Source organism: Gossypium hirsutum, chromosome A12 (genome assembly GCF_007990345.1).
Source record: "Gossypium hirsutum isolate 1008001.06 chromosome A12, Gossypium_hirsutum_v2.1, whole genome shotgun sequence".
Taxonomy (NCBI): domain Eukaryota; kingdom Viridiplantae; phylum Streptophyta; class Magnoliopsida; order Malvales; family Malvaceae; genus Gossypium; species Gossypium hirsutum.
Window position 1 is genome coordinate 17,441,622 of NC_053435.1, and position 11,489 is coordinate 17,453,110.

Here is an 11,489-nt window from a genome sequence, read left to right on the forward strand (position 1 = left end):
TAGTTTCACATAAGAAAACGGTGTAAGCAAAAGAATTTCATGTTATGAGATATTTGGATTTCTGTGAGACAGGGCTAGAGTGATTTGGGTTCCCTTGTCTTAATTTTGGAAAATCAGTAAAATTTTTATGAAAATAATTATGAGTTATAATTCATATGAATCTATTTTCAAGAGAAATAGACGAGAACATTATCCGAACCCCGTACTGTGAGATAATTAATTTTTAATAAAAAAAAGGTCAAAGTCGTCAAACAGCAGAATAGGGTAAGTTTGAAAAATAAACTGTACTTATTGGCTAATCCATAAATTATGAAAATTTCATAGTAGAAATATATATGAGTCTAGTTTCAAATTCTTTTAACGGATCTTAATTTAGAATTGCTTAGCTCAAGTTATCAATAATTGAGTGACTATGACTCGCATATACAGCTTGGCTAGATTATGAATAAATAGTGGAGTTATGTGCAATTATGATTGTGTTACCTTGGGAACATGTTGTGAGAATATGGTAAAAACATGTCAATAAATCATTTATTATTTTCATATGGACTTGCTAAGCTATATACCTTATCCCTTCCTTTTTCCTCATTTTATAGGGTTACTAAGCTAGCTTGGGTTGGAGATCGTCAGAGATTCTATCACACTATCCAGCTATTGAAGGGTATAAATGATTTCACGCACTTTAGTCTATGGCATGTATAGGGACTTAGTCAATTGGGTATGTGTCATTTGATTTGGCCAAATTTATTGGCTTATAATGGGAATAGGATTCATTTTGTATATGGCCATGAGATGTGGCTCATATTGGTTTTGGGTTGTAAACCTAATGCATGCACGTGCTAAATGTTTCATATGGTGTGGTCATGTGTGTTTGGTATGGATGAATTGTGAATGTGCCCTAGATTACTTGATGGTTTTGAAGTGACTAAATTGGCCTATGGATAAACCTTAGCATAAGTATGAAGTGTAAGTGAAGTGTAAGAATGTGTTAACGATAATCATGGTATGAAGTTGATAAGTTTAAACTAGGCAAAGTATGGTTTCTTATGCATGAATAAATCGACATGAAATTGCCACGAAAAGTGCCATTAAGTTATGTTTGAGTAAGTGCTAACGAGGGTGCCAAATGGCTTGTTAAATAACCATTTCCTAGGCCACACAGGTAGAGACACGGCCGTGTGTCTTATCCGTGTGGAGGACACGGTCCAGCACACGGGCATGTGACTTGGCCATGTGACCCTATGTAACATCCCGAATTAGGGCCTAGTTGGGATAGTGGTTTCGCGACTACAAATCTGAATTAGAAATAATTATTTTATGATTATTATAAGGCCTATGATATGTTTGTATGATGGTGTAAAAGTTTCGTGAAGAAATTTTATGTGAAAAGTGCTTAATTTGACTTTAAGGACTAAATTGAATAAATTGTAAAACTTGAGTTCTAGAAGCTTTAAGCATGAAATTGAATTGAATTATTAATTAAAGGTCCTTAAAGAGTAATTAGACCAAGTTCTTAAAATTTGGACAAAAATGGGCTTGTGTGGTAAAAAATTCAAAGAAAGGTTAAAAAGGGCAATTTGGTCATTTTGTAAATAAATGAATTAAAAAGGGAAATTAAGCCAAAATTGCTCATCTTCTTCCCCATTCAGCCGAATATTAAAAGAAGCCATGCCTAGGGTTTGTGTTCAAGCTTCCAAGCTCATTTGTAAGTGATTCTGAGCCTCGTTTTTAATGTTATATGCATTTTTGAAGTCCTCGTAACATGATCTACTCGTTCCTACCTATATTTTGAGCTAGGGTTCATGTTTAAAAATTTACCCATGAATACTATGCATTTATTTTGATGTATAATGGTAGAAAATGAATGTTGGGTGTTAAATAAACGACTTTTGCTAAGTGATTTTCAGTGAAAATGCTGAAAAGGACTAGATTGTCAAAGTTATAAAATTTGTCATAAAAGTGTGATTTAGTGGGAATTGTGGGCTGCTATAGTTATGAAAATGATTCGGATAGGTTTAAAGAACAAAGAAATTGAATGAATATCATTTTACGAGCCTTGGGGAAAAAATATAAATATCACAAAGTTTAGGGACAAAAACATAATTTTTCCATAATATGATTTTTGGGTCTATATGAATAATGCAAGTCCCAAATAAGCTATATTTGAAATGTTAGATCAGGAAAATCGAGATTCGGGCTTAAACTGGGAAAGTACGAGATTATGGACTAAAATGAAATAATTAACTGTGCTCGGATTCGAGGTAAGTTCGTATGATAATAACAATGCAATGTTATGTTTGAATTATATTCCTTACTATTATTGCATATATTGTATGATTTAATACATTGGAAAAGTTGATGGAATGGTGTTTATGATGTGGAAATATGACATGGAAGAATATTACAGGAAATGTAAGAAAATGATTATACATGACAAGTGATATATGAAATATGTGATATATGTTATGTAAATTCTTAAAAGCTTCTTTTCTATTTGAGTTATTCCTTATTATGCTATGAATGGGCAATTGGTACTATTGTAAGCATGAATGATATTATGGTCACTATCCATGACGTTACGAGCAAGTGCAATAGAGGTGCAATGTGCAAGTGAGAAAAACCCCTGTTTGAACCTTAGGAATAGTTTAGGATACAAGTGACATGTCACTAGGAATTAAGAAGTCCGAACTCGTTGAGTGGTCTAGGTTCGTGATATATATGGCATCCGAGCTCGTTGAGTGGTCCGAGTTCATTTTAGATGAGAGCATCTGAGCTCATTGAGTGGTTCGAGTTCATAATGGATGCGATACATGTGATTGAGTTTTGGGCAATGGTCTTATGTGTCCTACTGGTGGCTAGGTAATCCTTGAGTGGTCAAATACCCGACAGCTTTTGTGAGCAGCCCATGTAGTTACACCATGACCAATAGCTTTTATGAGCAGGCTCGTGAGTAGCTCCATTGCGAGCGTTACATGATATGAGGTAGCTTTGGCTACGTATGTAAATGTGGCACTTATGTGCAAGTTTTTCGCATATCCAATAGTATTCCGAGTGTTCAACGGGTAATACAATGGATGTGATGAAAGTCCTGAGGAGGGAATGTGAAAAAAGGTATGGTTATGTGATATACTACGAGTGAGTACAGGTATGTACGCTAAACTCATGAGCCATGCCTATGAAGAATGACTTATGGTGAGAAAGTTTCTGCATATGTGTATATATATATATGAACATATGATAAGTATACAAAAAGGCTTGAATGATGAATAATCTTTATGGTTATGTTATTATGTCTTTGTGTAATTGAACATGGAATCCATGAAATGGTGAGTTCATGATTAGTTGAAGATGAACTTATGATAGTTATCATTATATTGCACTAAAATAGTTTTGGACAGCAACAGTAGTCCGACTTTGAAAATCCACCAAAAATTTTGGAAAGTGAATTAGAAATGGAATAAGATATGAGATTAAAGCTTATTGAGACTAGTTACATATAGAGGAAATGGTGTAAACAAAAGAATTTTGTATTATGAGATATTTGAATTTTTGTGAGACAGGGGTAGAGTTATTTCAGGCTCCCCTATCTTAACTTTGGAAAATCACTAAAAATTGTACAAAAATAATTATGGGTTAGAATTTATATGACTGAATTCTTAATGAGTCTATTTTCAAGAGAAATAGACGGGAATATCATTCAGATCTCGTACTAAGAGATAAATAAATTTTAGTAAAGAAAGGTCGAAGCTGTCAAACAGCAGAATAGGGTTAAGTTGTCAAACAGCAGAATAGGGTTAACTTTAAAGAATAAACTGTACTTATTGGATAGACCAAAAATTTTGAAAATTTTATGGTAAGATATGTGAATCTAGTTTCAGGAAAAATTAGTGGATCTTAAATTAGAGTTCTGTATCTCAAGTTATAAATATTTTAGCGACCATGACTCAAGTAGATAGCTTGACTGGAATATGAGAAAATAGTGGAATTATGTGTAAATTCAATTGTGTTACAGTGAGAACATGTAGTAAGAATTTGGTAAAAGTATGTTAATAAATTTCTTTTTATTTTCATATGGACTTACTAAGCTATAAAGCTTACCCCTCTCCTTTCCATTTCTTTTAGTGTTGTCGGTTAGCTCGGGGTTGGAGATCGTCAGAGGCAGCATCACACTATCAAGCTATCACTTTTGGGGTATTGATGAATCTTAAATGTCTTCAAGTGAGTGGCATATATAGGGACTTAGTTATTGATATGTGTTCTTATGATTTGGCCAATATGTTGGCTTACATTAGTACATTGTATATAGCCATGAGATGTGGCTTATGATGGTCATGGCTTGTAAACCTATTTATCTAGGCTATGTATTGATGCCTTGTGATGTGGTCATGTGATTATATTTGTTTGATATGAATGGCTAGTATTATGGTATGTATGCTTGATGAATGCCTTATGACCAAATGAAATGGTTATAATTAGAGAATAAAAGTGTGATATGGCAATAGGTCAATAATGCTTGAACATGAAATTGGTGTGTTTAGACTTGGTATAAAATGAGTAAGCAAAACACATGTATGATGACATATGAATATTACAGTTGAGTCTTAATGGAGGATGTTTAATCATTTACTTGATGCTACATTATATGTGTCTATAATGTATTTAAGTATGTGAGGTATTAATGGTAACAAAAAAGGCTTGGAAAATAGCCTAAGTGCTAGCCACACGGGCAGAGACACGGCCATGTGTCTCAATTGCATGGAGGACATGGCCTAGTACACGAGCGTGTGACATTGCCGTGTGGTTCAATTTGTTTTGCTGACATCATAAACAGAGAGTCACTACAACAGAACAAGTTTTTCGCGGCGTTTTTGGTAACAAACGCCGCTATAAATCGAGCATTAGCGGCATTTTTATAAAAGCGCCACTATAGATTGAGCATTAACGGCGTTTTTAGAAAAGCGCCGCTATAGATCGATAATTAGCGGCGCTTTTTGGAAAACGCCACTATAGATCGAGCTTTAGCTACGTTTTTTAAAAAACGCCGCCATAGATGAGCATTAGCGGCGTTAAAAAATGCCGCAAATTATTTCATCAACACGCTGTCGTTTTTTGTTGAGCCTTAGTGGCATTAGCGGCGCTTTTTGGAAAACGCCGCTATATATTGAGCTTTAGCAGCACTTTTTGAAAAACGACACTATAGATCGAGCATTAGCGACGTTTTTTAAAAAACGTCACAAATTAATTCATTAACACGCCGTCTTTTATTTTTAGCCTTAGTGGCATTAGCGGCGCTTTTTAAAAAACGCTGCTATAGATTGAGCTGTAGCGGCGCTTTTTCAAAAACGCCACAAAAACATTTTATCTGTCTGTTTTTTATTTAAATGGTTTATTTATATTAATTAAAATGCAATTTATTTTTAATTGCATATTTAAATTCTTCAAAAAAATAATGATATAGAGAAAAAATTTGAAAATAAAAACATATAAAAATATATGTTAAAAATGAAAAAATTAAAATACTATTATTTCAAATAATTTTAAAGCTTTTTGGGTATATGACTGATTGTTTGTCAATTTATATATTAAATAAATTCTTATATAATCGTAAAAGTGATAATATTAATTTTAAAATATTGAATTAATTATCATTATAGTTTAAGGTTTAGGGTATATGGTATAGGGTTTATGAGTTATGAGTTAATATTTTAAGGTTTATGAATTATGGGTTTAGGGTTTAAGGGTTGGGGTTTAAGATTTATGGGTTTATGGTTTATGAGTTAATATTTTAAGGTTTATGGATTATGAATTATGGGTTTAGGGATTATGATTTATGGTTTAAGGGTTGAGTTTAGGGGTTTAGGGTTTAGGAATTTATTATTTAAGATTTAGGGTTTAAAAGTTAAAATTTAAAGGTTAAGGGTTTATGAGTTAATGGGATGGGGTTTTAGGGTTAAGGGTTAAGAGGGCAGGGGCTAAGGGTTAAGGATTTAAGGGTTAAGGCATTAAGGGGATAGAGATTTAGGGTTTAGGATAATTAGTGTGAAAAATATATGTTAAAAATATGAAATACTATTATTTAAAATAATTTTAAAGTTTTTTTGGGCATATGACTGATTTTTTAATTTATATATTAAATAATTTTAAATTTTAACGATTTCAAATTTTCAATAATTTTCAAGATTTCAAATTTTATCTAATTCTTTTAAATATTAGTTAAATTTTAAAAAATTATTTATTTAAATGAAAAAAATTAAAATAATATTATTTAAAATAAATTTAAAGTTTATTGGGTATATAACTGATTGTTTTTTAATTTATATTGTTTTTAATTTTTAAATTAAATAATTTTAATTTTTAATTTATATTATTTAATCATTTCACTTAAAAAAGGCGCCTTTTTATCCCCAAATTTCTCCAAAATTTCCCCTTTTAAAACCCCTAATTTTCCCCCCTAAAATCAGTATCCTCAAAACACCCCCAATCTCACCCCTCCGTTGCTCTATTCAATCAAGAAACTCTCCAACAGCGTCTCCAAGCTCTTATCGAAGGTGCCCACGAGTGTTGGATTAACGTTATTTTCTGGCAGTCCTCCTACGAGTACTCTGGCTCCACTGTACTTGGATAGGGCGATGGGTATTACATGGGCGAAGAAGATAAAGGGAAAAGGAAGTTGAAAACTTTGTCTGCAGTTGCTGAGTAATTCCTTGTGGAAAGGAGAAATTTTTTGCAGAACTTCATCCAGTATTCTATACACAGTAAGTCAGGTTTTATGTGTTTGTTGTTTTTATTAATTAGCACTAGAAATCAGTGGATTTTTTGTTCCTTGGCGTTGTTGTTGTTGCCATAACAGTTTGCTACTTCGTTCCCATTCACATTCCCACTCCCACTCTCACTCCCACTCCCACATACTCATTTCGATGAAAGATTGACTAACCCACTCACAAATTTTCGAATTTTACATCACAATAGAACTGTGGCAGAACATCGAACCAGGTTCCTTGTATTTCACTACAAGTTCTTGTTAAAGCTGCTTTACAATGTTTATAGGTTTTGTTCATTTATTCTTGAGCTGTAGCATAATTGACATATAAGAAAGAATATATATTGTACTTTTATCTTCTTCAAGGATTCCAAAGTAGTCGTGTGAACATATATATATATGATGTGAAATTTATGTCAATCTTCAAAATGATTATATTCATTATATAAGGAAAAAAAGTAATTAACACCCAGAATTACATTCAAAATGATATTGTTGTATACAAAGAGAAAAACAGGAACCGTTTATTGGGCAAGAACTTGCTTGTTCCTGTATGTTAACATCTTTATTTTTATTTTTTGTAATGGTAGTACGTCATATAAATGTTTCAAAGTAGTGTATGATGAAGGCAAGATGGCGTGCAGGGAAAGAACCAGTGGAGGAAAAGGATAGTACATATAGATGATTTCAATCCATGTCACATGAACCCATGTCCTACACCAGCATGCATACATGGAGGGCAAGGCTTGGAAACATCTTTCCTGGTTTCTACTGGTTTTTGATTCATTTTTCACTGGTGAGTTTTGATAAAGGTATAATGATGGACATGTAGTTATTGCAATGTGACAAGGAATTATTGGTGTTTGGTGGATCATGGAATTGAAAGATGTGATGCTTCTATAAGTTAGTGGAAAGACATATATTATTGTATATATATAGGCTCTCAAATTCACATAATAATTTTCTAGTACAAGTTTTAGATGACTGTGATGAAAAGGATTATATAATATTTATATTCATTCCACTTAATGTTACTTTTTTAATATAAAGAGAAATAATATCATTAATTAGTAGGTTAATGCTCCTTGTGTTCATTTCTTTGGCCAATATTCTTATTTAAGATAAAAATGAATATTAAATATTTTAATTTTTTATATAGCCAAGTTTAAATCATTTTAATATAATGAGAAATAATATCATTAATTAGTAGGTTAATGCTCTTTTTTTGTTCATCGAATTTTCAATTAGTTACTGCCTAATTTTAATTTACAATAAATGAGTTTTGCAATATTATGATAACCATTACTCCTTTGTTAATTCTAGGAAGCATTTATTCTTCGTGCGAATTTTCCCCCAAAGGCATGATATTTTCACTTAGCATTTTTATCAATGTTGTTTCTGTTGTCAATTAATAGAACACCATATCCTTGGTTATGGGGTTTTGCTTGGTAGTTATGCAGCTAATTATTGAAAGTTGAAACTCATGCCTGTTTTATGAATGCTTACATGCATGGCAAACTGTTGTTAGCCTTTCTTTCTATTATGTTTGTTGCTTTGTATTAGCATTCTCTATGCTACTTGCCCTGCAAAGTTCCAAGTTTCCATTTTTATTAAAGATGGTAATCGGGTATTTGGAAATGTTAATTATTTGATCTTTGGCAATTTTGCCCAGCAGAATTAAGCTAATTTTATGGTTCTATCTTTAATTAATACAGGACTGAGCAATGCTTCCTTTACAGGTCAGTTTCCTGTTTCTTTGTCATGGATGGATGTATTTATTGGAATATGGGACTAGGTAACTTAATACAAAGAAATTTTACATTTGTTTTTCTATGCCTTTTAGATCACCTCTAATTTTATCATGACAGCAGCCCTCTCTGCTGGGTTTTTTCACCATTGTTGCTGTTATCACTTTCATTTAGGTGTCAACTTTATTTTAACAGATGTTATGCCTTATATGATGCTATATGAGAAAAATATATTCCATAGGTTTTCTTATCCTTCTGTTTTTGTGCCGTTATACTCTCTAAACACACGATTTCCCTAAGCCACCCCCCGTCAATAATGATTGATTGCTGATGTAACAATGTTTGATTGCTAATCACATGATTTTCACTTTTGTTTTCTCTTCAATAATGATTGATTGCTAATGTAACAATATTTTTTTTACCAGGATGTTGTCTAACAATTGCATAACTGAGCCATGTTTTTAAGATTGATTGCAAATGACTGATATTGTGAAATAACACTTACATAAGATAAAGTAGTAACTCTGGCTTTGGTATGCAGGATGAACTGCTTTGGTTGGGATTGCTTTATAATTAATGTTGTGGTATTTTTTATCCGAGAGTAATTTGGATGTGAATGTAACATTAAATACAATAACCGTCTGTATTGCATTAACAAAAACCACTGCCTTCATCTAGCAAATGATTTCATTTCAGGGTGATATTGGTGATTTGGGGTTTTATTTATGTTTTGATATGGCTGGTTCTTTGAAGGTTGAATGTGAATATTTTGCAGATTGTGCAAAGCATGATCCAGTGGTAAATGAGGATATAGAAAAGCATTTTGCAGAACTTTTGACAGAAGAACTGAAGCTAAGAGAAGTCGAAGGTTTAGAAATTCAGCAACATGTTGACATGGCATTACTCGAGGCTAAGAAGTTAGCATCACAGTATCAAAAGGAAGCGGACAAATGCAATTCGAGTATGGAGACGTGCGAAGAAGCAAGGGAGAAAGCTGAAGAAGCATTGCCGGCTCAAATGAAATTGACAACAATGTGGGAAATAAGAGCTTGTTAGAAAGGGTGGAGAGAAAAGGTCGCCAAATCTAATGCCAGACACAAGGTAACCTCCAGTTTGTCTAAACAATCCACCATGGCCTGATAGGAAGAAAATTAGTAGAAAACGTATTTCTTTCCTTCTTTTCTTTTTCGTATATGCTCTAAATCCGAATTCAAGTGTGAGTTTCAGATATTTTATATGCAAAAAAGTATTAGAGTGCCTTATGTTTGTATGTTAGTTAAGTAGATTATAGATAGAACTTGTATTCGTCTACTTAATAATAATCTCGTGTCAACTAATTATTCTATTTTTTTATTTAATTGTTTTGTTTTCAACATTTTATTTTTATTTGAGTTGAAAGAAGAAAAACACGAATTGCAATTTTGACATAAAAAAGAGAATATTCATTAGCAACTTAATCAATTTAAATAATTAATGTTGATATTTCACGTGGGAATGGATATTCAAATCTTATATTTTAGATGGTTATGATTTAAGTCCTTATTTCATTTAAGTAACTTCATTATAATATTTTATTTTATTGATATCTTTATATTTAATCTAATTTTTATTATTTATTTTAGTTTTGATTCTAAATTTTATTTTTATTTTAATATTTAAGATAACTTGAGTTCTAACTTTTGGATTTTAATTGTGTTACTAATTTATTATTTTAGATTCTAAATTTAAATTCATTAATTTTTATATTTAGTTTTTAGCTAAAATTTTAATAGAAAATTTTAATTTAATTAATATTTTTTATCCTTAAAAGTATATAGTTTAAAGTTCAAATTTCAAAAATAAAAACATAATATAATATTTATTATAGAAATAAATATTATTTAATTAAAATATTCTTTTAAAGGTTATAATTTTTAGCGGCGTTTATGGGAAAAGCGTCGCTAAAGATCATGTTCTTTAGCGGCGTTTGTGGGAAAAGTGTCACTAAAGGTCTATTCTTTAGCGGCGTTTGTGGGAAAAGCGCTGCTAAAGGCCATGTTCTTTAGCGGCGTTTGTGGGAAAAGCGCCGCTAAAGGTCATGTTCTTTAGTGGCGTTTGTGGTAAAAGGATCGCTAAAGGCCATGTTCTATAGCGAAATTTTTTTATATAAACGTCGCAAAATGTTAGCAGCGTTGTTTTTAGCGGCGTTGCCTTTAGCGGCATTTTTTTTGCGGCGCCGCTATAGGCCCAGAAAAACGCTGATAAAAACTTGTTTTGCTGTAGTGGGTTACACTGCCTAAGGACACGGGCGTGTCGGAAAGACACGGGCGTGTCCCTGTGTTCACACAGGCGTGTGACCTTGTTTCATGAAAATTTTTCTAAGTTTTCCTAAAACTTTCCAAAGTTCTTGGTTTAGTTCCAAACCGCCTTTAATGCATGTTTAGAGCCTTGGTAGCTTGTGTAAGGGACATTATGCATGTGATAGAATGTTTTTAATTTAAATGAAATTTTATGGCCCAATTTTATGAAATTGTGTACGTTTAAGTCCGGTAACACCTCGAAACCTGTCCCTGTGTTGAATACGGGTAAGGGGTGTTACACCCTATATTATTGCTGATGTCATAAACAGAGAGCTACACGGGCTGAAGACACGGGCGTGTGTGACCACATAGCCTAACCCACATGGGCGTGTGACTCTCGAAAACTAGAAAATTTTCTAAGTGTTGTAAAAAGTTCGTAAGTTCTCGGTTTAGTTCCAAACCACACCCGATGTATGTTTTAGGCCTCGTAAGCCCATATAAGGGACATTATGAATATGAATGAATGTTTTTAATTTGAACAAAATTTTTTTATGGCCCAATTTTACATAGTTGTATACGCTTAAGTCCGGTAATGCCTCGTACTCTGTCCCGGCCTCGGACTCGGGTAAGGGGTTTTACATTTAGTGGTATTAGAGTTATGGTTTAGTCAGTTCTCAGGCTAATCTAGCACGTGTGAGGGTT

The 11,489-nt window shown here is 32.6% G+C and overlaps 1 protein-coding gene across 4 annotated transcripts; it reads left to right on the top strand.

The window, feature by feature from the left end:
• Positions 1-6,433: 6,433 nt before the first annotated feature.
• LOC107925724 (uncharacterized) lies at positions 6,434-9,853 on the top strand. 4 transcript variants are annotated; one of them, XR_001692050.2, is made up of 4 exons: positions 6,434-6,755; positions 7,405-7,556; positions 8,476-8,555; positions 9,284-9,853. XR_001692050.2 is itself a non-coding variant. In XM_016856449.2 (4 exons), the coding sequence occupies exons 2-4, from the start codon at positions 7,455-7,457 to the stop codon at positions 9,562-9,564; spliced, it is 423 nt and encodes a 140-aa protein (XP_016711938.1). In that variant the 5' UTR covers positions 6,434-6,755; positions 7,405-7,454; the 3' UTR covers positions 9,565-9,853. The 4 variants fall into 4 exon arrangements, 2 of the variants coding, with proteins under 2 accessions (XP_016711938.1, XP_016711949.1); XR_001692051.2 differs by having other exon boundaries at positions 8,500-8,555; XM_016856449.2 differs by having other exon boundaries at positions 7,405-7,572; positions 8,476-8,499.
• Positions 9,854-11,489: the final 1,636 nt, after the last annotated feature.

Excerpts from the sequence above, each read along its gene's own strand:
- LOC107925724 (XM_016856449.2), top strand. The coding sequence starts at position 7,455 with ATGTCACATGAACCCATGTCCTACACCAGCATGCATACATGGAGGGCA. Across the intron at positions 7,573-8,475 it reads ACTGGTGAGTTTTGATAAAG|GACTGAGCAATGCTTCCTTT; the intron begins GTATAATGATGG and ends TAATTAATACAG. Across the intron at positions 8,500-9,283 it reads GAGCAATGCTTCCTTTACAG|ATTGTGCAAAGCATGATCCA; the intron begins GTCAGTTTCCTG and ends AATATTTTGCAG.